General features: G+C 36.0%; 5 protein-coding genes across 5 annotated transcripts in view; 4 read left to right on the top strand and 1 right to left on the bottom strand.

The window, feature by feature from the left end:
* LOC107654885 (speedy protein A-like) overlaps positions 1-1,815 on the top strand; it is a 3,437-nt gene extending 1,622 nt beyond the window's left edge. Inside the window, exons 5-7 of the mRNA XM_016442195.1 lie at positions 527-698; positions 794-1,094; positions 1,259-1,815. Coding sequence (XP_016297681.1) covers positions 527-698; positions 794-1,094; positions 1,259-1,320 — 535 coding nt within the window. The 3' untranslated portion in view covers positions 1,321-1,815. The remainder of the gene's footprint in view (positions 1-526; positions 699-793; positions 1,095-1,258) is intronic.
* A 2,972-nt stretch (positions 1,816-4,787) lies between these two features.
* LOC107654884 (WD repeat-containing protein 43-like) lies at positions 4,788-13,504 on the top strand. The gene is made up of 18 exons (XM_016442194.1): positions 4,788-5,061; positions 6,046-6,180; positions 6,427-6,548; positions 6,650-6,770; positions 6,860-6,978; positions 9,374-9,476; positions 9,558-9,622; positions 9,714-9,876; positions 9,953-10,039; positions 10,546-10,671; positions 10,799-10,942; positions 11,119-11,205; positions 11,657-11,688; positions 11,773-11,836; positions 11,980-12,093; positions 12,184-12,253; positions 12,501-12,559; positions 12,638-13,504. The coding sequence occupies exons 1-18, from the start codon at positions 4,861-4,863 to the stop codon at positions 12,776-12,778; spliced, it is 1,953 nt and encodes a 650-aa protein (XP_016297680.1). The 5' UTR covers positions 4,788-4,860; the 3' UTR covers positions 12,779-13,504.
* An 882-nt stretch (positions 13,505-14,386) lies between these two features.
* On the top strand, positions 14,387-17,375 carry LOC107654883 (gap junction beta-4 protein-like). Its single transcript, XM_016442193.1, has 2 exons — positions 14,387-14,462; positions 15,275-17,375. Exon 2 carries the CDS (start codon positions 15,319-15,321, stop codon positions 16,114-16,116), a length of 798 nt encoding a protein of 265 aa, XP_016297679.1. The 5' UTR covers positions 14,387-14,462; positions 15,275-15,318; the 3' UTR covers positions 16,117-17,375.
* A 2,171-nt stretch (positions 17,376-19,546) lies between these two features.
* LOC107654882 (gap junction beta-3 protein-like) lies at positions 19,547-23,474 on the top strand. Its single transcript, XM_016442192.1, has 2 exons — positions 19,547-19,980; positions 21,316-23,474. The coding sequence occupies exon 2, from the start codon at positions 21,409-21,411 to the stop codon at positions 22,339-22,341; it is 933 nt and encodes a 310-aa protein (XP_016297678.1). The 5' UTR covers positions 19,547-19,980; positions 21,316-21,408; the 3' UTR covers positions 22,342-23,474.
* A 587-nt stretch (positions 23,475-24,061) lies between these two features.
* The window catches only part of LOC107654822 (zinc finger and BTB domain-containing protein 8A-like), a 13,457-nt gene continuing 10,161 nt past the window's right edge, over positions 24,062-27,357 (bottom strand). Inside the window, exons 8-10 of the mRNA XM_016442070.1 lie at positions 26,765-26,890; positions 25,834-25,980; positions 24,062-25,564 (exon numbers count right to left, since the gene is read on the bottom strand). Of these exons, the coding sequence (XP_016297556.1) occupies positions 25,879-25,980; positions 26,765-26,890 (228 nt within the window). The 3' untranslated portion in view covers positions 24,062-25,564; positions 25,834-25,878. The remainder of the gene's footprint in view (positions 25,565-25,833; positions 25,981-26,764; positions 26,891-27,357) is intronic.

Genomic DNA, 27,357 nt, shown 5'->3' with positions numbered 1-27,357 from the left:
TATATAAAAAACATTGCATTTATGGTGAAAAACTGGCAGCTGTGGTTGGCAGGAATTCACTGTAAACAATACAATAGTGTTTCTAGTTTTACAGGAAGTCTGTATGATTTACAAGTTCACAAGCACTTAAAACAATGCAAAACATAACATAAAACACCCTACATTACTAATAACAAATTAATGAACAAAACTATTTCTATAAAATATGTGATGTGTCATGAATGGACACATCCGAATAGGAATGCCTTTTTACTGTTTTCACTATATTTTTACTAATATCACAGTATTTACATTACAATTACATATAATGTGTTGTTAAACCATTTATAGTTTTTCACTATAGGAGGTGAGGTAACTTGAGAGTTTTCTATATTTACAGTGTATAGGGGTTGCACTTGGTTTTGGATTTGTTCATTTTAAAGTTCTTCAGTTGCACTGCAATATGTTATGAGCGTGACAGAAAAGTCCTATTAATGAATACAGCCTTAATTCCTACAGTCCAAGTGCTCAATTTTTCATACTCTAGCTATCTGGCAAACACTATGGAAGAGGATGAGGAGGAAACCAAATATGAGATCTTCCCCTGGGCTCTGGGAAAGAGCTGGAGGAAACATTTCCCACGATTCCTAAAACAAAGAGACCAGTTGTGGGCACGCATAGAGTACAGAGCGGCTGTCAGCAGACAATGCTGTGAGGAGGTACGCAGTTCACTAAACATGCACTATAAAGCATTTTATAGGTTGCTGGTTCTGGAAAATGGCTCAATCATGTTGTGCTTGATGCATGATTTTAGGTAATGGCTATTGTGCCATCTCACTTCATCTGGCAGCGCGAGCGTGCAGAGCATCACAGTGGAGCTCAGAGACTGTACCATAACCGTGAGGAGATCCTCATTCCCCGCGGGCCCTCTGCTTCGCCAGAGCCTTGTTTTCTCTGTGCCAAGACCTCTGCTCTTCCTGTGCCTCGTCCATTCTCTATTGGAGCCCACTCTTCATCTGTGCCACTGGAGGCCATTGCACACAAGGCCCAAGCTTCACATGGGCCTAGTAAGAAGACGAAAGCTCAGCACACCTGTAATTGTAAGACTAAATCAGGTAAATGAGTGTGTGGCGTCCTCTAGTGGTGTTACCAGAAATTTATGGTGTGTGCCACTACTTTTCATGATAGCTTGGTACATTTTCTTTAGCCTCAGCTGAAATTATATGATCCATATCAGTGCCTCTGTAAATTTACCATTGGCTTTTCTTTTTTTTTATAGGCATGCTTACAGGAAGAGATGCATGTCAAGATCATTCAATGGACTGGATCAGTGAGGAGTAGCTTGATTGCATAACAGCAAACAGATCATTGATGCCTGTTGACCATATCAGAGGCATTTCAGCTGTCTGAGGGCCACAAAAGAATTTCAGTCTCTAAACTGACCTGAGAAATGTACAGCTTTGGTGTGAATAGGGTAATAGTCATGTACATTGTTCATTTAAGATGTAAAGAATATGTCAGAAAATATTGTGTGAAGGTTCGTACATGTATTTTACTGTATCATAATCCTCATCACTATTTATTTCTAATTGTTGTGCAAAGTACTTTGCTATTTCTCTAGTGCGCACTTTGTTACTCTCTTATGTCTTAGACATAAGTGTGAATGAAATGTTTAGGAGTTAAACATGGCAGGATTATTAAGTCTGTGTCTTAAATAAGTATAACATCTGGCTGATATAAATATGAATAAACACCTATGAAATTTAGTCCATGAATGGAGCAGATAGATTCACTATATTTTGGCTTAAATACACAAGAGCATGAAAGGAAAATGCAATTAAATGTCTTTTTATTATACAAGTTTATTAATACAGCATATGACACAGTAGCTTTGTTGTCCTCTTGCATACATTAAATGTGGAACATCTATTTCAAGATCTTTCGTAATTTTACGAGGAAGGCTGAAAAGAAACAAAATCAGACATTTCAATTGGATTCTTAAAAATACCTTCATGCACAATCACATACAAAGTGGTTTAGGATTACTAGTGTTTCTCATTAAACATTGAACTACACACAAAAAATACGGAGATAACTCACCAGTATGGCCAGTCTGTTCAGGATGAGGACGTGCAATGTACGGGACATCTCCAAACGCCACCGGATCTTGACAATTCAAATCCCCTTAAATAGAGTATGATTTAATTCTATCTGTGAATAATTTGCACTGATGTTTGGATTTTTGTGTAATAGCACTCAATCTGTGACTCCTTTATGAAGTAAAACAAAAGGTAAGCACTATGTAAACATTAGATAAATTACCATTTTATGAAAGAATTCACCTTTTGTGTCTTCATTTGAATCACATTAAATGTGCCATCTTTTTTTGAGTGACGGGCCAACAATCCAATCCCTGTACTGAACCTCAACAATGCGTTCACACATCAGAGGAAGGGCAGAGCATCGCAGACCTTCCATCAGATCAATGACCTGTGTGATACTGGTGACAAAGTCAGGAAAACATTGAAAATTCACCCTTTAAAATGTTTTTTTTGGGGGGGGGGGATGATGATGAATACTTTTATTCAACAAGTGTGCATTAAACTGATCAGAAGCCACAGTAAAAACATTTACAATGTTACAAAAGATTTCTATTTCAGATAAATACTGTTCTTTTGAACTTTTTATACATAAAAGAAAAAAACGTATCATGGTTTCCACAAAAATATTAATCTGCAAAAACTGATTCCAGCATTAACAATAATAGGAAATTTCTTAAGCACCAAATCAGCATTAGAATGATTTCTGAATTCTGATTTTTTTTCCCAACACCTTAAATGCATGTACATTATATGAAATGTAACTACAATTTGATTTGATTTGATGCTCAAGTAACATTTTTTACTGTTATCACAGTTGAAAACAGTTGTGCTGCTTAATATTTTTGTGAAAACCATAATACCTTTTTTAGGATTCTTTGATTAATAGAAAGTAAAACAAAAAAACATTTATTTAACATATATTTTTGTAACAATTTAAAAGGCTTTTTAAAATAGATTTTAAATATATTTTCCAAGATATATTATTTTTATTTTTCAAGTTATTTTACAAATATCATGAATTATTAGTTCATAAACACATAAAAATATTTTGGTGAGTTTCCCACCACAAAACATTTTACAACCTGAACTAAACAAAAACAAACACCCGAATTAATTTAATAAAGAAAGTAAAAGCATGTTCATTTTAGGAACGGTGTGTTCAAGTCATTGAATGTATGCATTGCATTTTTAATGGATTTTGGAATAAGTTACGGACAGAGGTTGACGCCTTCCAAACACAGAAGCTCTTCGGGAGAACTGTGGGAAAGTGGACGCAGGAGCATCTGAACCACTCTCGTCTCTGTCGGAATCATTTGGGCCAGTCCCAAAGTTTCTCAGACCACAGAGAGATGGTTTAATGCGAACCACATTGTCTCTCCAAACATATGACACTGGCTTTGGCAAATTTACAAGTCATGATTGAAAGACCCAAATGTGGAGGAACTGTCATGGTTTTTAGCCTCCACAGAGAATGACTTGAAGGATGAAGATGACACTTTGAGGGCTTTGTTCTTCTCACCACACAGTGAACAGAAAAAACACACCGCAGCTACTTGAGCGATTCTACACTGAACAGAATAGACAGACAAATCATGCATTATATAGGCTAATTCAGTACAAATTACCTCTATTCAATAACCGTTGTAAAATACAAAGTCAAACAAATTGGTAGTAAATAGATCATTTCAAACGACCTGTCAAGTAATTCGATATATAATTATTTTCTGGCTAGATACTAATTCAAGTGGCAAATGAACTTGAGTCCATTTTGTTAGAAGAAAAACAAGTGCAAGCATGATTCTCGCAGGGCGCCGCCATGATGGAAAGGACGTCACTGACAGATGCAGTACAGCCTGCTCACCAGTAGATGGTTTCTTTCTTCTTTTTATCATTACAGGCTTTTGTTATTTTCCTGATTCAACATTCCTTATAACACAGATCGTTAAAAGAAGAAAATATAACTATTTATGAGGCTTATATGATTAGTCTAGGATATTATTTCCTTATATAAAATAAAAAGTAATAATAATTAATAAAAAATTATTTTCAAAAATAAAAATTCTTAATTGGTCTCGCTTTTTAAAAGAAAAGATGTTATTAGGGGTCAGAGTAATGAGGAAGTCTTGAAGCATCTTTATGGTGTGCTTAAACTTAAACAAGGTCAAACAGACATTAACTTAAGTGTTTATAATATTCATTGTGTGAAAGCCAGTGTTAAAACAACAACTGAAATTATTTTTAAATACACATGAAGATATATATATATATATATATATATATATATTAAAGCTTTAAATATACATAAAGATATATGACCCACAATGTCTTTCGAATAATTACAGGTACAAAATAAATGTGCAGCCGTTTACAGTAAATGTTACAGAATGAACATTTTGGTGAGTTTATGTATGTATGTATTTATTTATTTTTAAGTTAAAGTTTTACACTGATAGTAGGTGCGTATAATGGCACTTTAAAGTGAAGTTTATACTATACTATACTTTATACTAAAACGTATTCACTTCAGATATGCATCTGATAAGAACTCCCAAAGACAATTTTCACTTTCAAATTCCACTAACAGGCTTAACTTACTAGATAACAAAACTCGACCATGAAACTTCCACATCCCTCTGTGATTGGTTAATAACAATAATGGAACGCCCCTAGAACCCATCGGGGCCAATTAACGTGGCCCCTGCGCCTGTGCAGCTGCGCATGCGCGCTATCCAATTTTCTCTCACACGTGTTTCGTGAGCAGACGGACGCACGCGGTAAGATGGCGGCGGACGGAGGGCGAGCTGCGCTACCCTGCGTCTTCAGCCCTAAATCACAGCAGTTCCTGGCTCTCTGCGCACAGGACGGGAGACTGCGCATCTGGAATACCGACAGCAAAACTCTACAACAGGAATACGTGCCTTCCGCGCACCTGAGCGCAGCCTGTACCTGTGTGACATGGGGACCGTGCCGAGCTGTTCAGGTAGCGTACAGTGTTCGGGGGATGCGGCCTGTTGTTACGCAGTGCATCATCATAGGGTTTTCGGGTCGCTTTGGCTCTGTATTTATCCTGAATGTGATCATAAAACTAAACACAGATTGTTTAGGAATATCTATTTTGGGTGCTTTAGAGCTGCGCTCGCGGAGAGCGCTGCGCACATGTTGCGTGTGGCACATGTTCAGACACAGGCCGCGAGACCCGCAGATCCAACTCGAAATTCAACATAAAACCTGTAGAAATCACTACACTGATGCCAAAAGTGCAGCTGCGTGCCCATTTAAGGGCTTGTAAACATTGTTATATTCGTCTGTTGGTTGTCTGTGGCTAATAACGTAGGTAGAATAAGTTGATGTGGGCTAAGGTGTTGATTAATCATGTCAACATGTCTGTGTTAGCATGATACAATTTTTTTTTTCGTTTTTAATAATCAGTGTTGTATTTAGATGTATTAAAGAGACTTAACATATAGTCACATGGCTGTACAAAACTTACTCGTGAACTTTAACTTGTTGCTCTTTAATAGAGTGTTTATCAAATAATAATTTTTTTCTGTCAGGCTATGTATTAATAACACGCAAAAGCCGTTGATTCTGGATAGTGTTGGAGAAAGTTGGCCTTAAACAGCTGTGACAAGTAATTCTTCCATTGTTACTAGTAACATAGCAAATGTTTGACTTGGAATTCTCTTTTGTTTATGATTCCGATATCAAACATTCACTTGGCACTAGTATGTTTTCCAGTTGGTCTGGTACCTGTTCAAGATTTGCTGTTATTAGCTGATAGTAGTAGGCCTACTTGTTGTATCTACGCAAATAGTTGTTATCTGTTCCAGTTTTCATAGCACAAACTGAAGGGAAACTAGTACGCATTTATTAGACTAACTGTTATTTTTCCTGTAGGACTTAACTAAAAGGCAGCACGACTTGTCTTATAATGTTACTTTTTTTCTTTGTGTGTGTGCTTTAGGATGTGCCACAGAGAAAAAGGAGGAAATGTGAGGCCGGGTTGGCACCTGAGCTGTCAGATCTGTTGGCGCTGGGCACTGCTGCTGGGTCGGTCCTCATCTACAGTACAGTGAAGGGAGACCTGCATTGTACTCTGGTAGGAATTCATCACCAACAGCTGGACCTTATGATATTTGACTGATGCAACTCAATTATTTAAGTGATTTTGCCTAGGTTTGGTGCAAAACTGTTTGCTTTTAAATGGCAAACAAACTGGCACACATTACCAAGTCGCTTCTATAGTTTTGTAATAACACAAGGGAGAAAAAAATGTGTCTAACTAAAAAAACTTCTGATAATACAGGTGAAATTAGGAATATTAATGATTGTCTTAAACTGTCAGGAGGGAGGTCACAGTGGACCAGTGAACAGCGTCCAGTGGCATCCAGAAGACTCGGTGTTATACAGCGGCTCAGATGACACACACATAGCCGAGTGGGACTTGCAGACAGGAAAAGTTCGTTGGTGAGTGTGTGCTGTTTGGCCAATATGGGTTGTTTCTTGCTTTATTCAACATGAAGTTGTTTATCTGATTTACAAACAAACATGACATGTTCTGTGTTTAGCAAATGGAAGGCAGACAGATCAGCTGTCAGCAGCCTGTGTATAAGTCCAGATGGAAAGCTGCTGCTCTCGGCGGGAATGACCATCAAGATGTGGAACCTGGAGACTAAGGAAGTGTACAGGGTGAGTCTGACCTCCATGTTTCTACTGTCAGCCTCAGATAAATGAAAACCGAAAAGTTAGATTTAACAATGAGATGTCCAAATTTGTAGAAATTCACAGGTCACTCTACCATGGTAATGATTCTGTGCTTCGCCACAACACGACCCCCGGACAGTAATGGGATGTACTTCTTGTCAGGAGCAGCTCATGACAGGCTCTTGAGTGTGTGGTATGTTGTATTGTCTTTTTTTCCTTAAGTTACTATAGCTTAAATAAATAAATCCATAGCGATTATTTATGGTTTGTGTACAGTTCAGTACTACAGTTTGTCCATTTTGAGATTATTAGGATCAATTCACAAATTAACTGAAGTGGCTCCATTTTTTAAATTCCAAATTCTACTGACAGCTTTAATGAATAATAAACAGTTTGATTTTGATTACATTTTGATTACATTTTTTTTGAGTCAGTATTGTGCAAAATGTTTTCATTTGGGCAAGTTTGTGTAGAAGCTCTTTGCTATTTATTGGCATTAAGTTGGCTAATGAATTTCTTTGAAATATTTTCATATTCAATTTGCAATTACACTTTCTTTAAATCATATTATGTTAATATTAAATAGGTTATGAATTTGTGAAATGTTATTTATAAACATCACTTGACTGTGTTTATTTTATATATCGGGAAATCCATTATCTTAAAGTATATTTCAAATGCAGTCTTTGTGAGCATACAATTTATATACGTGTGTGTGACTTTTTCTTTTTAGTATATATTTTATTTAGTTTGGAACAGTAGAATTTGTTTATTTTTTCTTTGATTTGTTTCCTAAAAAGAAGAAAAATAAAGACTGACAAATTTATTTAACCTAATTTAATTTGTTATATAATTCATATACATATAATTTATATCATTTCATATCATTTAGTTATATAATTTCATATACATAATTTGATTTAATAACCCAATTTGAAGCAAAAACGGAATGTTCTGACTAGCTTTGTGAAATTATACTACATGCCTGAACAAAGCAAACAGCAGAAGCTCTGAATGAGAAGCAGATTCACTCTCTGACAGCTAGGACTGGGTATCGAGTTTGATACTTTTTAGGCACCGACCGAATTGCCTGAGGGATTCCTACACTTTCAGTCTTTGAGGAGACATGAAAAAGAGCGCATACCGCAGGAACGGTATAACGGAAAATATGAGTGGTTTTGAAACCGTGAAATATTCAAATCGCGGTATACCTTGAAAACGGTAATCGGCCCATGCTTAGTTTTTATATTATATATTCATTTAGTTTTCCTTTTCCCTCACCTAATATGTTGAACTCTGTTTGGCATTTATTTTTTAATTGTAAAACATAATTAGAACAGATTTAGAACAGCATGGTTCGTAAATATTAAAACCAAGGTTGCATTATTTGTTAAAAAATAGAGTAAATATTGTGGAAAATTACTTCAATTTAAAATATTTTTACTCTTTGAATATATTTTAAAATGTATACATTTCTTTGTATTATGTTTTATTTCGTTTTTATATTATATATTCATTTAGTTTTCCTTTTACCTCACCTAATGTTTTACTCGGTTTAGCATTTCAGGGCTCCAGAGTGAGACTAAAACAGTCGCATTTTTGACCAAAAATATTAATTTGCGAGTGAAATTATTGCTGAGATCGTCACTGGCGACTATATAAATTTACATGACTTTCAAATTTGCATGTTATGCCTTTTTCCTGCTTGTTTTGCGATCACATCTTTTATGTTGACATAATACACTGAGATGATGCTTTTGTAGTTTCAGTAATCAGTTTATTTGTAATGAACACACTAAAGGGATTTTTACATTTATTTTTTTCTTTCTTGAATGCTTTTGTTTAGATGTAAAATGAAAAAGGCAATGCACTATTTGTTTTGTTTTCTTATATTTGTTCTACTGTTGTTTTTTTGCGCATCTGTTCTTATTTATAACAACAAAGATAAAAAAAAAAAGCTATATTGTGATTATTAGTAATTATTATTAAGAAAGGAACTGGAGGAAAAGATGCAATGTTGCAGGTGATTTTGCTTTGGAACCTTCAGAAAACTTTAACTCGATTTTTCTCAAAATTGACTTTACTGACTCTATCGACATCAAATAGGTGTAGCTCAGCCATTTTTTATCCAGTTCCAACAAATCATACATCATTTTGAAGGTCTTGAAATGTGAAAACTCATTTTTGAAAAATTACTCATTGTGACTAATTTTGCCAGCAGTCACATTTAGTTACCACTTTGAGTGAACCTTAGCTCCCAGGACATCTAAAAGATGGATTAAAATGCTGATAAAGACAAAAAAAGATGAGACATAAATGCATGACAGTATCACTGAAATGTTAATGTGTTAAATAAATAAAACACGTTTATTCTGTGGCACTGAAAAAATTATTTGCCGCCTAATTTTGTTTCTCAATGGCTCCTTAAGTGTTTTTTTTTTTGTTGTTTTTTTTGTCTGGAGCCCTGCATTTATTTATTTTTTATTTGTGAAACATAAGACAGCATGGTTCGTGAATTAAAAAAAAAAGTCCATAGAAATCTGAGGCTTGATAAACTGAGATCTTATTCTGTTCCCTCTGCTCATCAGGCAGGTACGGTCCGATGGCAAAGACAAGAACTCTGTGGTGTCTTTTACTCTGACAGATGAGCCCCAACACATAGACCTTCAGACATCCAACTGCAAAGATGAGGTCAGGATTTATTGTGCTTTTACGGTAATTACCAGTCATTTTGGTTTATGGAGATCTGACACCTGTCTGTGTGTTTCTCAGCCTGTGAGGTTAGCAGTGGTGTGTAAGGACGGTCAACTTCATCTCTTTGAGCACTTTCTCAATGGGTGAGTTTGTCCATCTTGTATTTATCAGTGAGAATAGTTAAATTCTTTAAAACTGTTCAGTGAATCTCATGTTTATATTTTTCTCCCACAGGCCGTGTAAGAAGCCACTGTCTCCAGTGTGTTCCCTGCAGGTGTCCACTATGAAGGGAGACTCACCTGTGCCTGTGCCTCTGCTCGCAGCAGCTCTGTGTGCCGACAGACAGAACCTGATGCTGGCGTACGGACATCACCTGCAGCCTGTCATGGAGAAAACTGTTAAGTACAGCAAAAACCTTGTTTACTGGGTTATTCAATTGGTCAATGATACTGACATGCTGTTTCCTCCCACAGCCTTTTAACACATCAGAGAGACACATATGCTTAGTCAGAGATGTACATGGCACTCTTTCTCTCTCTGTAGACACGGCTGTCTCCAAGGTAAGAGCCCATCTGTGCTATTAATATATTATTGACCTTTCTGATTTATTGAATATTAGGCATTTGACATTCAATTTCAAGCAGCATCTATTAAAAACAGCTTATTTCTGATTTTGTATAATTATTACATTTGCAGTTTATTGACCTCACTGATTGTGTGACTACCTAGGATATTTGTCCTTTCTACACTTATTTGTCACACTGTAGGACAATTTAGGTGAACAGAAAAAATAGTGAAATATGTAGAAGAAATGGTGACCAGTTACAGCATCTAAAATATACACTTTGTTTGAAACATTATATAACATTAATTTTGTAAATCTTACTGAACCCAAACTTTTGAGAAGTTGTGCATATGTAAAAAAAATTTTTTTTTAAAGTAAACCTTGAATCTTGATGTTAAAAATAACATTACTTGTCAACTACCCATTTCCTCTGTAACTGGTACTCTTCTAGTTCAGAATGGTTTATGGGCTCATTGCATTAATTTGAACATCATCTTTTAGGTGAAGACACCAGTTGTTAATAAACAGAGCAAGGTTTTAGTACCAGGACTTCCGGGACACAAGGCACCAATCAAATTAACTCCCAATGAAGCAGAGAAGAGGAAGAAAGAGGACAGTACCACAGAGGTAAGACTCAACACTTCCAAACTGAGATCATTAAATTTGTGTAAAATCATGCATTTTTCCCCGCAAGAATTAAATTAAGGAATTTCTTCAATCTAAAACATGAAAAATCCTCTCCATCTTGTTGCAGATGTCTATCGAGGAGCGGTTGGAGCAGATTGAGTTGAGTGTTGGAGGGAGGGATGCTGGTAAAGGCACGTCCTCCCTGCAGACGGACAGTTTTGCTGTACTGCTTGTGCAGGGACTGGAGAGCAAAGACCAGCGGATCCTTACCGTAAGTTACACACTCCTCTTGCTACAAAATTCATATACATCTACTTGTTGTAACCATCTGAAATATGATCACTCGGATGTTTAAGATTTGAACTATGCAAAGTGTAAAGTGAGTGATATTTAGTGTTTGTCTATGCACGTTGTTTGTTCTCATTGTAATTTGATTCATTCTGACAGAAAATATTTCAAACCAAAAAAGAGATGTTGATAAAGAACACTGTTGCCCGGTTACCACCTCAGGCTGTCCTGCCATTGCTGGAAGAGGTATTTTGTCATTTTGACATATCCTGTTCCACTCAGAAACACATCATTACAGGCATCATTTAATGCTTATATATATATATATATAAGCATTCAAAGTTCAGGGTCAGTGAGTTATTTATTTTTATTTGTATTTTTTTGAACAATTAAGTGAAATTTAATACTTATATTTAACAAGTATGCATTAAGTTGACAAAAAGTGACTGTAAAGACATTATAATGTCAGTAGTATTTCTGATTCAAATAAATGCAGTTCTTTGAACTTTGTGTTTTACATTTTTACTATTTTTTTTTTTTTATGTTTTCATTGAATAAATGCAGACTTGGTGAGCTTAAGGGGTGTCTTTCAAAACTATTTTTAAAAAATCTTACCGACCCCAAACTTTTGAACGGTATTTTTTTATTTTAATTGAAATAATATTAAAATTTTTAAATTTTATGGTTGTTTCTGTAGCTGTCCAGTAGACTGCAGGGACATCCATTCGCGTAAGTAATTTTCACTTCCGTTGGTTTTTACTTTTAAGGTTTAAATCTTTAAATTTTGTAACATGATTGTTTTTGTCTGTACAGGGCTCTGCTTATAGTTCAGTGGTTTAAGGCTGTACTTACACAACACACATCATACTTGTCTTCGGTAGGTCTGTGTGCATCTAAATGTCACACAAATGTGCATAATCCAGATCTTAATGTTGTGACAATGCATCTTTAGTCTTGTTTCCACAGTATATCATATTTTTAGGGTTCCTCATCTGGTCTGTTCGTCTTGTTTCCCCACAGCTGCCGGATCTAGTGTCTCAGTTGGGCTCCATCTACCATATGATAGAGAGCAGGGTGAAGTTATATCAGCAGCTCACCCGACTCCATGGCAAATTGTACCTGCTCATGACACAGGTGAGCTGCTCAAACACAAGCAACCAGAACAAATAGGTCAATCACTGCTTTGATTTTTCGGTGTGCTCATTTCCATTTTCTTTCTACTAGGTGGCGACAAACAACAGCGCTAAAAATGTTGGTAATATTTCTCACAAAGCAAAGTTGGTTTATGAAGAAGGTAAAGAACTGTCTTTATTTTTTTGTTTTTTAGTAGATTGTTTTTGCAGCAAACTACACAAATGTAATGAACTAAAGACTCATTGAGTAGATTTTATTGTTCTGTATGAAAACTATTTATCTCGTCTAACCTTTATTTCCTTTTAAATGTTTATTTACCTATTTTTCAACTGAGTCTCAAAATTTCCTGATTGTCTTAAATGCTGACATGGAAAAAATAAATGGATAAATTCTTCATTTTTCTACAGAGTCTTCAGATGAGGATGAAGGCTCAAGAGATGAAGGGCGTCCTGAGGATGACTCTGATGTAAGAGATGCTCTCAATTCTTGTTGTTTATGCAATGTACTGTTACGGGATTGTTCTAATGTTGATTTGACTTTTCAGAACTGGGAGGAGGATGAGGCAGCAATGGAATTGACAGAAGACAAAAAGAACCACAAAGATGAGGAGGACGATATGAATGATGAATCAAAAGCAAATGGTGATTCAGATCTGGACCCTGAAAATGAGAGCGAGGAAGAATAACCACCAGTCAGGCCGCAGGATTCAAAAAAGGACCTTTACATTTATATGTGATTTCATTTTATGTTTCATTTTGCTGAATTTTATTGTAACAAAAGTTTGTTTTATAGAATAACCTTTGCGGCCTGGACTTGTGGTTGTCTTTCTCAGAACGGTCATAAGGGTGTGTGAGCCTTGACCCAGACTGACAGCTCCTCGTGCGGAGTGCTCACACATGCTTGAGGCCCATTCGAGTCACTTTTCCTTTGACTTGAAACTGCCTCTGTTTTGTTGACCAGCTACTATAGGATTCTGTGGGATTGATTCCCAAACCAAACCCCCTCCATCCCTCCGCTCAGTTGCATCCTTAATCGCGCATCCGACATCCCTGTGGTCTGAACATCTGACAATTATCATGATTATGCCCATCAGCACTGTCCTCTGATCACATCTTTAATATGTTGTCATTACTCTTTCGCAGTCATTTCTCATGTTTGAATTCCGTGTCCTGTGTGTGATTTTCAGATGAAGGTATTTTTTACACCCTCTGCAGTCATGACCCGGTTCTCGGTCTTGAGAATAGAAAATGTGAACCTCTCCCAGTACAACATAAATCTTAAAAACGGGCCCAGAGGCGTGTATGTTTAATTATACAGTGGTTGCGGTGAGCGTCAACCAAAACTTTTCATGCAAACAATATATCGGCAACTGTTGTACAGTTTAAGTGAAATAAATACCATTTTGTTCTCATCTCTTGTATGGAATCGTACTACTTTTTTTATTTTTTTTTTGCTGGTGCTAAATATCAGCATTTTGGAAAATGTCACAATAGATCTCAGTGCTTAGTGTTGTAGTATAAATGCAAACCTGCCACAGCAAACAAGAAAAATCTGTGTTGGCTGAATACAGTTAGTAGCTTATGCAGTTAAATACTAAAAATCATAAATCACAGCAGTTTAATTGTTTTTTTAAAAAGGTATTTAATGTATTTATTAGACTTAAAATCAAAATAAAAGTACAATAGTAAAATACCTGTAAAAAATATATGCAGAAAACTTAACACGTATAGTGCCCTATTTTTATGGATTCATTTTTTTAGGTCATGTTATTATGAGCATTATTGGGTAACACATTTGCAAATAGTTTAAATTGTCGAACTGAACTATAATGTAATAGAAAGATTATTCAATGTTGAGGTTTTACCTTTTTCACTTATGATGAATTTCCCAACCATGAAAGTAAAAAAAAAAAAAAAAAAATGTTTTTGGCTTTTCTTGAGCTAGAGATCACACTTTGGATACCACAGAGAACATATTTCTTGCTCTCTAGAAAAGTAATGGGAAACATTTGTGAAGTTATGGTTGGCTCCAATCAGTTTCTTCAGGTAGAAACTGGTGCTTGTAAGTGCAATCTCTGTAGAGTAATTTTATAAATGCTTAACCAGCGTTTGTGTAAATGTATTGGTAAATAAAACGGTAAAGCGCAACAGATTTACAATGTTCAGCGTAAAGCTGCATAGCTGCTCGTCCTGTGCTCTCCTCCAGGTGGCGTCAAAGCGTCTATTATGCGCTTCTGCAGTAGGTGGTGTCGATGTGAACATTTCATCACACGTGCCAGTTGTGTTTAACGCCCGCAGTTCGCCGACTGCTACAAACAACACAATCACGGCGTTCCGACTGCACTGTAGACAACTGCGAATTCTCAGACTGTAAGTAAACACTAAATAATCTTCAGTTTGTTCTGTTTGTTTGACTAATACGTTTGGTATAAATATATAGATTATGTTTCATCAGCACTTTTCGTACGTTTTTTTTTTTTTTTAACTCTAGTCAAAATCTATTATAGATGGGTTTGTGAACAGAGTAGTAGACAGTTTAAAATGTTCGGGGTTTGTACAAAATACACATTGTTATAATAACCGCGTCTAAATATTTTTTAGGTTTAACATTATTCCTAAAATGTGGAAATAGATTTTTCTAGCAGAACGAACACTTGCCTGAATATTGAATACTTTAACACGGGGGTCTTTTTTATGTTTGATTCTAAATTTTACTTAATTATTGTCTTGTTTGATCTAATTATTGTTTGTTCATAACTACGTTTATGATATAAAAATATAAAATATGTAAAGTTACGGGAACTTTAACAAAAGTGAAAGTTCAGCTAAATGCTTCATTATGCCTCCCTCATTGAAATGTATCAAGTAAAATTAGCCTATATGTATTTGAATCTGTATATCACTATTTTCAAAAAGAGCGCTGTACATAAAGTATGTAAATATTAATAGGGCACTGCATGTTATAAGCTTGACTTAAAAAATGCAACACTCAATTTGACACATTATATAACGGGAGTCCCTTCTCCATCTTTCTAAAAGGTTAAAGACCCCCCTGCTTTAATAAAACTTTAAATCATCACAGAAAGTGTGTAGTTTAACTTTGTAACTGAAACCAGACAAGTGAATTTTTATGTAATGGCAACTTTCTTTTGTCTCTCTCTCTCTGCTCCCCTCCCTTTCAGGTGAGAGCTATTCAGGTGAGATAACCTGAGCGCTCACGGGTGCCATGAATTGGGCTTTTCTTAAGGATCTCTTGAGTGGGGTCAACAAGTACTCCACCGTTTTCGGCCGTGTCTGGCTGTCCATAGTCTTCCTTTTTAGGGTCATGGTCTTCGTCGTAGCTGCGGAGAAGGTATGGGGTGACGAACAGAAAGACTTTGCGTGTAACACAGCTCAGCCTGGCTGCCATAACGTTTGCTACGACCACTTCTTCCCGGTGTCCCACATACGTCTGTGGGCGCTGCAGCTCATCTTCGTCACCTGTCCGTCGTTCCTCGTGGTGCTGCACGTGGCCTACCGTGAGGAACGTGAGCGGAAGCACTGCCTGAAATACGGCGAGGGCTGTCAGCGGTTGTATGCCAACACTGGAAAGAAGCGCGGTGGTCTTTGGTGGACGTACGTCCTCTCGCTGGTTTTTAAGATGGGAGTGGACGTGACCTTTGTGTATCTCCTGTATCACATCTATGAGGGCTATGACTTCCCCACTCTGGTGAAGTGTTCTGAGTCTCCTTGCCCCAATGTGGTTGATTGCTTCATCTCTCGGCCAACAGAGAAGCGGATCTTCACCATCTTCATGGTGGTGACAAGTCTGGTGTGCATCCTGCTCTCCCTTTGTGAAATCCTCTACCTGGTGGGCAAACGCTGCTTTGAGTGTATCCACAGGATGCAGGGCTCACGGCAGATAAACAAGGCAAGGTCCATCGCCAACATGAGGAGTTCAAATGCTCATTTAGATTCAAACAGCAAGAAACTGGCAAGCAAAGACCAGCTAGTGCCAGCATACAGTTTGGTCATCTCATCCTAAAAAAACATGAGCTTGGAAAAAACTTCCACTCAAAGTGGGACCCAAAGAGATGGAAAATATTCTTCATGTTCACCACGATGTGAACTCAAGCATGACCAACTCAGTGGACGGTTGGCAGTAAAGGAAGCCGCTTATATGCTTACCCTATATCCACTGGATCTTTTGCTGGAAAGTTGTGACCTGATAAACAACATTGTATATTTGAAAAGCTAATGGGGTCAAAACGCCAACATTCAGGATGACAGACTTTAGTTTGACTAAAGCAAATCACTGCAGGGTTTTGGGTGTGATGTGGCTTCTGTTAGGCTAAGCTCCAGAACACCAACACCAATGGGCATTTTAAACACCAAATACAATACAGATGGTATAAGCCCAGAAAATGACAATAATAACTATTAATTACAAAGTACATATTTGTCAGTTTTTCAACTGACACTAACAAGCAAAACGTGACTGCAAATTATGTTAAATCACTCTTTGCTTCACATATTTTTATAGTTATTCATTTTTTTTCAGAAGAAACCAAAAATAGTATAATTCATTGATAGAAGAATCCATTATCTATAGAAGCCTGTTTTTATTTCAGAGTAATTTTGACTTCATATCTCACCAAAAATGAAAGATCTGTCATCATTTACTCATCCTCGTGTCGTTTCAAACATGTAGAAATTTCTTTTCATATTTTGAATAATGTTTTAACAGTTTTTGTCCACACAGTGACATGTCAATGGGGTGCAAAACAACATTGAACACTAATTACTTTAATGGTATGGACAATATATTAATAATAATAAATGATGACCGAATTTTCATTTCCGGGTAAATTGTCCCTTTAAATATCACAGTTGTGACTCACAATATGACTTTATATGATGCAATGTGACTTTAAATCTCACAGTTGTGGCTTTATATCTTGTAATTGCAACATTATATATCTTGCAGTGTGACTTTATATCTCATGTGGCTTTATTTCTTGTTGAACTGTTAAACTTTATCTGACGATTAATTTTAATTTTTTACTCTAAGGTGGAAACAGGCTTCCATAGCTGGAATTAAATTTTACTTTACTTTAATTTTATATCACATACAGAGTCTACATTTCTTCTCCATATATTTACAGTCATCAAATAAAATACATGCTGTTAAACTCAAACACATTTTTACAAACAGACTTCCCAAATCCATTATTTTGTAAACCTGCATGGCCACCTTAATTAAAAAAAAAAATTGTTTGTTTACAGATTTGTACAAAACAGTTTGTACTGTATTTGATTTTTTTTTTATTATTACTATTCAATATTTTGTCATTATTTTTGTTTTGTATATTAGCTGGTGTGTGTGTGTATGCTAATGTGTGCTTAAACTGTGGCGCTCCAATCTAATGTCTTCCAAGAATTTGCAGTATTTCAAATATCAATAATTTATTGATAAATGTTCAACACTGCCAGATGAGCAAATTCAAATAAGGTTGTTTTGCCTGAGTGTGTGTATGAGAGTTTTTCATTCACTGATAAACATATCCAGAAAAGTAAACATCCTCTGAGGTTAGAAATCCTCTGTTTGTATGCTAACCTTTCTGCATTCTTTCCAAATTACTGTGTTTAGAGTTGTTTACATTTTGAGATACATTCAAATCTGCTTTTTATTTTCTTACAATCTGCTGCTCATTTAAATCAGTGATGTTTGATGAAATCAGGATGCATGTGAAAACTGTCTTTGCTGCTAAAAGATTTGATTTGACGTTTGAAACCAGTTAATCTGCATGTGATTGTGCTGTAGAGCAAGAAAATCGCAAGAATGAAAATAACAGAGATAAACATCATGTGCTGTGTCGGCACAACATTTCATTTGAATTCACACCAAGTTTGAAAATCGCAAGATAAAATGAGAAAACTTTTTCAAGGAAAATAAAATGAATTAGGCTAATTATACATACACACACAAAAATTTTACATAAATTCTCTCAACGTTGGGGCATTTGGGCAATTCTGTCTATACATTTTTAGATGCCTGCTGCACTGCAGAATAACAAATCACTTTAAGGAATCCTTGGGCTGTTTTGTAACTGGATTGTATTTCAGGTGTATTCCGTTTACACCATTCAGTCTTGATTCTTTTCAGTACATTAAAGCTCCCCAAGACAACAAAAACATCCCTCCCTGTTTTGTGACCAATGATTTGGTCTGTCTCTCTCTGTTTCTTGATATCTCTATAACCTCTGTATAGTGAAAGGATAGGGTAGATGTATTTAATTCACGTTGAAGCAGGTTTCGTGAGTCACATCTACATTCTTAGGGTGTGGAAACTGATCCGACGAGTCCTTTTCCTTTTTCAATGCAAAAAAACATTCCACTCCCTGTTCATTATGCTTGTGCTTCCTCTCCGTCTCTTTTCATCATCGTAAACGCCGCTTTAATCCATAAATATCTACATTTGCAATTGCTAACTATACGTACATATGAACTGTTTTTGTTGTTAAAAATCTGTTACAGAAGGTAAAATTTAGTATGCAAATTCAATCAAGGTTAACCATTCCCCCAAATAAACAAGTGTAAACCAGCTGAAAAACTTTACAACAGAACTGCTCGATCTGGTTCAGTGTTTCTTCTATAGTGTTTTATAATGTTTCCTCTTGCACAAACAAGTTCAGACAGAACACATGGCCTGAATAACTCAAAACAGGCATGAGTTCCTTTAAGACTTTGAAAACACACTGAGGGGAAGACTGGCAATCCTCATGACAAAATTATAAAACTATAGCTCTTTTAATGCTTGACTCAGAGAATGAATCATCATCATTGTGCAGAGGTTTTAGCGGTGAGTCAGAGGGCTTCACATGTGCGACTGACAAGAATTTCTCAAGCTTTGATGAAAAAGAACCACAGAGACATTTCCTGTGGAAAACTCCACCTCTGGGATTCTAGGGATCAAACCGGCAGTCTTTTGTATTACCAGCACAAATCCTTCACCATTAGGCTCCCACCACTAGCGAAAACTGTTGCACTCATTCTATAAGGAGAATCAAGCTGAGATAAATTAATATCCAAACCAAAGAGCCTTCAAAAAGCATTTCCTGCATCCCAGACCTAATCCAAGAGTTACTTGGAACACATTAACTTTAATTACCCAAAATAATTAGTAGGCTACCCGGATTCTCAGCATGATGCTAAAAAGGTGCCTGACAAAATATTTATAGTAGCCTAGCCTCCAGAGATCCACCACACAAGTTTCTAAGCAACAAAAGCTCAAAAAATATCTCTTAAAGCTGTTGTTCAGGACGAGGTGTGGTCCTTTACGTGACTATGGAGTGCAGACTTTCATGGACAAGTTTGAACTCGGAGAAGCCGCCTGCAGACGTTGGCAACACCACAAACCACTAACACGCAGTTTGTACTTGACAGAACTGTCCAAACAAAGGGAGTCTTATTTATTGTACAATAAGATGGAAAATGTTGCTAGGCTGCACAGGCAAGGGTTTACTATTTGTTCCATAAAACACAATGCAGTACCATAATATTAACAGTATACTAAAAAAAAACTTTTTATGGAGTCATATTACAGTAATTTTAGACTTAACACTGTAACTTCATAAACAGAACAATCCTGTTTCCAACACTGGACATTTAAAACAATACACCAAAAAGCATGATGATTTTGAGAGCATATAAAATACAAATATGTATTTAATTATCATGCTATCTTTACAGTAAGAGGTTTATAGCAAAGCTGTGTCCTCTAGTTTGGATACTGAACTCCACCCTCACTGAGGCGTGTTACCAAACCAGATCCACAGGGAAGCCAAGCAGAGGTCTTCAGAGAAGAGTTTAACAGCCGCTGAATTACAAGAGAAAAGATACATCCAAAGTAAGTAATAAGCTTCGTTTTTGTGCAAGTTTAGAAGCGATTCACATTGTTCAAATGACAAGCAACTCGTCAGCATTTGCGCTACAAAAATGTTTTCATTATAACATCCTTGTTTCCGTTCACTGACCCTGACCTGTCATTTCTACTAGATCGAATCGATTTTATTGATCACTAATTAAAGGGAAAGTGGCTGAACTGTTTAATTAGCTTACGTTTAAGATTGTAGTCTGCTGATTTAGTTTTTGTGAAATCTATTTAGACTATTTTATGCGCTGTTTTAATAGGGTAGCCTACATTATTACAAATATGCCAGCGTTTACAAAAGGAGAAAAAAACTGAAATATTTTATAATTATTTTATAGATTTTGAGTGTTGGAGAAAAGCTTAAGTGCGATTGACGATTAAAAACGAAAATCGCTGATAACAACATCCTAGAAACTAAGGACACAAAGTAGCAAGAAAGAGAGCTGCACTGGTTTAACTTTGATTAGTTTACACAAAACAGTAGAACTGACTAGATTCAACACATGTGAAGCTACTTAAAATATCATCAAATGTTAAAGAGCTGATGGCACGCGCGGTCTTTGTAAGCTTACATCCATTCGGTTGAGGAAGACATTATATGGGGGATGTTTATTAAAGGAAAAGCTATAAAACTGTTATAAATATATAAATATAGATAGAGCAATGATTTTTTGCCTTTTCTGATAGTGATGAATGGTGTGATGGCCTATCGTGCATGAAACATTTTATGATTTGAACACCGTTATAAAACATTTAAAGGGATAGTTCACACACACGCACGCACGCACGCACACACACACACACAATTAAAATTCTGTCATAATTTACTCACCTTCATGTCCATTCAAACCTGTTTGATTTGTTATGGATATTAAGTTCCAAAATAAAAAAAATGCATCATGAATGCATAATAAGATCCATACGACTTGTGCACTATATACTTAAAGTCTTCTGAAGTCATACAATAGCATTCTGTGAATATCAGACTGAAAATTAAGTAATTATTCACTTTAATCCTCACCTCAAGTGATCTGCTAATTGCTGTGATCAGATCATTGAGTCAGTGAGTTGAATTCAAGAAGCAAATCAGTTTAATGAATGAATGAATCATTCAGGACCTCTTTCCCAAAATCACTATAATCCATTCATTATATGGATAAGAGTGGCCTAGTTATTCTTAAAAAAAGGACATTTTCAGTGCGTTGGAATAACATGAGGGTGAGAAAATGGTTGTACTATCCCACCATCTTGCTTTTAAATACAAGAAGTTGTTTTGAATGAGTTCACTCTTGATTTTTTTTCCATCTTTAGGTTGCTGTATTCTTTATCAGAGATATTCAGTGTCAAAGAGGATCAGAGGACACATTCAGAGAAGAGAAGTGTAAGTAGGCCTTGCTCTGAGCCATGGACTGGAAGACTTTTCAAGCCCTGCTTAGTGGGGTGAATAAATACTCCACTGCATTTGGCCGGATCTGGCTCTCAGTGGTTTTTGTGTTCAGGGTGATGGTTTACGTTGTGGCGGCTGAGAGAGTTTGGGGTGATGAGCAGAAAGACTTTGACTGCAACACCAAGCAGCCGGGCTGTGCAAATGTCTGCTATGACCACTTCTTCCCCATTTCCCACATCCGACTGTGGGCCCTGCAGCTCATCTTTGTCACCTGTCCATCGCTGATGGTGGTCATGCACGTGAAGTACCGCGATGAGCGTGAACGCAAGTACCGCGAGAAGCATGGTGAAAAAGCCAAACTCTATGACAACACGGGGAGGAAGCACGGTGGACTGTGGTGGACATACTTGATAAGCCTTTTTGTCAAGACTGGCATCGAGATCACTTTCCTGTACATCCTCCATCACATTTATGACAGTTTCTACCTGCCAAGGTTGGTGAAGTGTGATGTCCAGCCATGTCCCAACATTGTGGACTGTTACATTGGTCGACCCACAGAGAAAAGAGTCTTCACCTACTTCATGGTTGGAGCTTCAGCTCTTTGCATAGTGCTCAGTGTCTGTGAGATCATCTACCTGATCTCCAAACGCATCATTCGATGTGTCAACAAGATGAAGAGGCACCACAGAAGCAGCACACCACTTAATGGACGATACCGAGACGAGGACAGCAGCTGCACCCTTCCTATGCATGAATTGGACAGCAAACCCGAGTTTAAGTTGGAGTCTAAAACAGATTTTAAGCCTGCCTATAAACCTGGGTCTAAACCACAGTTTAAATCTGAAATCAAGCCAACATTTAAGCCAGCGTACAGATTGAGTGTCGACATGAGAGCTTCTGCTCCAAATCTCTCAGTACCCATGTACAAGATACAGTCTGATATACTTTGAAGAACATTTGTTTTTCTCCAAGTATTCACAAAGTCATATTTAGGTATAAAACAAGCTTTGAATGTCTGGACAGTCTCAAAGTCTTTCATTGTCCATCAAGACCTGTAAAACTGCCAATCTTGGGTCATTTGGCAGAAGGCTCATGAAATTCTATATGCCAGATTCAGAAACTTTTGCCTTGGAAACAGTAGGGATTAAGTGGCCTGCCTAGTGGGGCAGTGGAAATGAACCAAGATTGTGATATCACTGGTACCTGGGTTCAAACCTGGAGTCTTTTGATTACCAGCCTAGTTCCTTCAGGCTTCAACTCCAGCTCAAATGACTGCATAACCGCCATGATCCTAAGAATTAATTGGGACCGAATACATTCCTTTTCTTCTGATTCATTTCTTAAAAAGATCAAAGGTGAAAACCCATGAAAAAGCTGAAGAGTTATCAAATAACCAGGAAGGCTTTCATGGAGAACACACCCTGCATACAAAACCCACCTCCACCTTCACATGCACACAAAAAGATAGGAGGAAGAGTGAGGTTCTATTGTGTGTTAAAAGACGTAATGAAAATGCCTCATGGGTGTGATTGTTCACGGTGTCTCATTTCTCAATGTCCTGGTATTTGTTACAAAGATCGGAAATTTTATAGTTGAAGCTGTTCCAACTATCACCGTTTCATAGAGATCATAGTGGTGGTTTATATGCAAACACACCTGAACTCATTCATATGCTGGAAAAATGAGAGGTATATATTAAATATCACACAGTTTCCATAAGATGGACAATCAGGGAAAGTTTTTCTTCCATTATTTGTTGTAACTTTACTGTAGACTCATCTGATCTACACTTGGCAAGCATTTGTAAGAGTCTGACTTTGTTCAGACTTGCTGTTATGATTGTGTTACATATTTTAGCTGAGATTTTTCATGAAGCTGCACACTCTGCCTTTGTATCAAAAGCTGAATCAACGCACTGACATATTACCTTATTAATTTTTTTCAAGATGTTTTTATAAAATTGCCATAATGGAGTTCTTCGTTTGTATGACAGGTATTGTAAATGAGGATGCTTTTAAAGTTTATTAATTTTGATACTCTATAAATAAAGTACAAAAACAGCCATTTTATCACATTTTGAAGAGATTTTTTTGGTGCGAAAAAGCAATAGCTTAAATCATGAACAGACAAAGAGGAAACAATCAAAGAGGAAACAGATTTAAGGAAGTGGACAAACAACTTCAATTAACTTTGACAGAACATGGAACATGAAAATCATTATTTATTATCCTTTGTCAGAACTTATTGTAATACTGATCAATTTACACTGATCTATTTCAAATCTTTGCACAACTATTCAAATCTTTGCAGTCACTAAGATTTTTAATACTTTTATTTGGCAAGAACGCATTAAATTGACAGTAAAGACTTTTATATTGCTACAAAAAATATTTCAAATAAATGCCTTTTGAGCTATTCATCAAAAATTGTAATTAACTTTGACAGAACATGGAACATGAAAATCATTATTTATTATCCTTTGTCAGAACTTATTGTAATACTGATCAATTTACACTGATCTATTTCAAATCTTTGCACAACTATTCAAATCTTTGCAGTCACTAAGATTTTTAATACTTTTATTTGGCAAGAACGCATTAAATTGACAGTAAAGACTTTTATATTGCTACAAAAAATATTTCAAATAAATGCCTTTTGAGCTTTCTAGTCATCAAAAATTGTTAAAATACTTAACATGGTTTGCAAAAGACACTGAACTGTTTTCAACTGTGATAAGAAATGTTTCCTGAGCTCCAAATCAGCAATTGCTTTCCAAACAGTTCACTGTGGAATTTTGAATGGATCAAAATCTCTGAAATGTATCGTAATGCTTACTCAAAGTATAGCTTATTAGTTCATAAAAAGATATTTATAGATACTTTTTATAAAATTGTTCTTCAAAATAAGCAAATATGTACATGCACAGCCTTGCATTAACAGAACATTACTTCCTGATCAAAGTACAAAAGCTATTATTCACTTCTAAATAACTTTTTTTCCTAGTCATGTATGAGTTTGTAAAATGCATTGAGGGTGCGTGAATGATGTCAAACATAATGCGTAAAACTTGTTGATCCAGTTAATCGGCCTTCAACAGATAACAGAAGTACTTCTTGTAACTGAAATTGTTACTTTCCTCTTGGTCAGAAGGATCCAGTTTTACCTTTGTTACTGTTATGAAAAGTTCAATTGTCAGCATAACCGGTAAAAGTAAACCTGAAAGAGAAGTTTGGCACACTGCATAAGAACACCATAATTCACATTAAAAAGTGTGAAAGTAATAATCTCTTATTAAATACAAAAAAACTCTGAAGCAAAAAAAATAAAATAATAATAATAATTCAACAATGTCAGTTATCAACACAAAGACAAACAATAATAAGCTGTTGTAACCCACAAGACATGTCTCAACAATAAATGAAAGGAAATGAAAAGGGATTTTCCTTAGCACAGAGAAAGCACTCAAATTATTCTTTTTTTCCTGGAAAGAAACAAAATCAGTAAGTAGTCATAATGGTGCATTATTTTGGTATCTGAAGTTCCGTGAAATCTTTTCATTATAATGGGTTTGTTATGAAAACCAGTTTAGTAATGCATTTGTCTGGTAAAGACAGATATTTCCGTCTCAAAATGAGTCAAAGCACACCAACACAAGTATGGGGATATCAGATATAAAACCATTTGTGACGTCTCATTCTATGATACATTAGCAAAGAAATATACTAATCAAGATTAGTAATGTGATGCAGTCTAACTAGCAAGACATTTGCATCTAGATATGATTCATAATATTCTGCAAAGTCAAATTCTGTCCCGTTCTGGCATTTATTGCCTTTAGGCAACAAACGATCTTGCTTCAGCACTATGTAAATATTGAATTAATTAATTAGAAATATACATATACACTGTAGTTTTCAAATGCTGCCTGTCATCAGAAATCAAGGCACTAGAGAACAGTTTGGGTCCATCTGGTTGTGAATATTGGGTGATACGAGCTCACAAGCGCCCATTTCATCACTAGCTTCATTCATACATTCACAGTAGAGAACGGATGCGCTCATCCCCAATGTCCAGCTCCACTGTGTTTAGAGATATTTATTTCAAAGATACTATAAATTAAGAGATTTCACTGCATACTAAGGGGTAACGTATAGTGACCTCCAAAAGAGTAATGTCATCATACCAGGGACTATAATCACTATAAAGAGAAAGAAGACTTCAGAGCTTGCAGGAGGCCTGAGCTACTTTTGAATTTGTCCTTCTGTTGAGTGAATGACAGATGTATGAGCCAGCGGCCAACAGTTTGGGCAGGTCCACTCCCTGAAACAAAGAAACTACAGCTTAAATGTGTGGTATAACTTTTTTTTTATTATTATTATTATGTAGTTTTATACCCAGAGGTTCAGTGATGTTTTTGTGACATACATTTAAATTTTTTAAATGTCATCATACCAGGGACTATAATCACTATAAAGAGAAAGAAGACTTCAGAGCTTGCAGGAGGCCTGAGCTACTTTTGAATTTGTCCTTCTGTTGAGTGAATGACAGATGTATGAGCCAGCGGCCAACAGTTTGGGCAGGTCCACTCCCTGAAACAAAGAAACTACAGCTTAAATGTGTGGTATAACTTTTTTTTTTATTATTATTATGTAGTTTTATACCCAGAGGTTCAGTGATGTTTTTGTGACATACATTTCAATTTTTTAAAGTATAATTATTATTTTATGACCATTTTCCACCATTTTCTGATCCCACAAGTGAATAATGACTTTAAAGCTGCAGGAAAATGATCAAGACGCATTGATTGACTGAAATTAGTCCCCTAATTTTTAGGTTTTCCTACACTAAAATGATTAATAAAATTAGAACGAGGCGGCAGAACAGTTTATGTTTAATAAATATTAATCTTTTTTTTTCTGAAGTTGGTCATTATCGTTGGTCTTTATGGAATATATATATTACCATTCAAAAGGTAAGAAAGATTTTTAAAAAGAAATTATACTTTTATTCAGCAATTCAATTAATCAAAAGTGACAGTAAAGACATTCATAAAACGATTTATTTCCTTACATAAGAATTTTGTTTCAAATAAATGCTGTTCTTTGAACTTTCTATTCATTAAAGAATCCTGAAAAAAATGTATCACTGTTTCCACGAGAAGATTAAGCAAGCCCAACTGTTTTCAACATTGATAATAATACGAATTTTTCATGATTTCGTGTGTGACGCCCCATAGTAAATCAAGTTGTTTTAGGTTGGACTGGTGAGATTATGCATTTACAGATCAGAATTTTCTAAAAGAATCCAGACCGCTGTTAAATCTGACTGATAGAAAAAGATGTAAATGTGACACAGACACAGTCCTGGACTTACAGTATGGATTCCCAGTCCATGCAGCATATAGACCACATCTTCGGTTGCAACATTCCCAGAAGCCCCCTGGGCATAAGGGCAGCCGCCCAGCCCTGCAACGGATGAGTCCACAACACTTACGCCATTCTAGAAAAGAACACATGAAACAAAGGTGTGCTGTATTTTAGGGCTGTCAAAATGACTGAAAAACTAAATTCGAATTTTCTACTTAAATATTATCAAAATTCGAATTATATTCGAATTTAAAAGGCATAATTTCAGTTAGGGGGAAAAAAGCTTTTGGCTTCTCTCCTGAGGCCACAAGAGGGCACATCAAGCAAAATATTATGCACGTTTCTTCAAAGCGTAATAAAATAACACGACTATCTTTGAAAAAAAAAGTGCATAATGTTTAAAATAATGTTTATAAACCATATATAAAGTTGCTTAAACAATTAGAAAAAAAACAGCACCATGCATGTAAGTATAGTTTAATACAAAGGACCGAAAACCAATTACAAAGAGTACTTTCTTCATTTAAAAACTTGAGATGCAGTGGGATGGGGAAAACCGCCATAAAGTCTTGAGACATGTTTTTTAAAAGTTGAACTTAC

The sequence above is a fragment of the Sinocyclocheilus anshuiensis genome, unplaced genomic scaffold (genome assembly GCF_001515605.1).
Source record: "Sinocyclocheilus anshuiensis isolate Anshui unplaced genomic scaffold, SAMN03320099.WGS_v1.1 scaffold335, whole genome shotgun sequence".
Classification (NCBI taxonomy): domain Eukaryota; kingdom Metazoa; phylum Chordata; class Actinopteri; order Cypriniformes; family Cyprinidae; genus Sinocyclocheilus; species Sinocyclocheilus anshuiensis.
The sequence above is the reverse complement of the archived record's forward strand: the minus strand, read 5'-3'. Positions and strand labels throughout refer to the sequence as shown.

What these genes read in the sequence shown, in the direction of transcription:
- LOC107654884 (XM_016442194.1), top strand. Translation starts at nt 4,861, where the DNA reads ATGGCGGCGGACGGAGGGCGAGCTGCGCTACCCTGCGTCTTCAGCCCT. An exon ending in GACAGGCTCTTGAGTGTGTG is followed by an intron (nt 6,979 to 9,373) that starts GTATGTTGTATT and finishes TCTGCTCATCAG; the next exon opens with GCAGGTACGGTCCGATGGCA. An exon ending in TGTACCTGCTCATGACACAG is followed by an intron (nt 12,094 to 12,183) that starts GTGAGCTGCTCA and finishes TCTTTCTACTAG; the next exon opens with GTGGCGACAAACAACAGCGC.
- LOC107654883 (XM_016442193.1), top strand. Translation starts at nt 15,319, where the DNA reads ATGAATTGGGCTTTTCTTAAGGATCTCTTGAGTGGGGTCAACAAGTAC.
- LOC107654882 (XM_016442192.1), top strand. Translation starts at nt 21,409, where the DNA reads ATGGACTGGAAGACTTTTCAAGCCCTGCTTAGTGGGGTGAATAAATAC.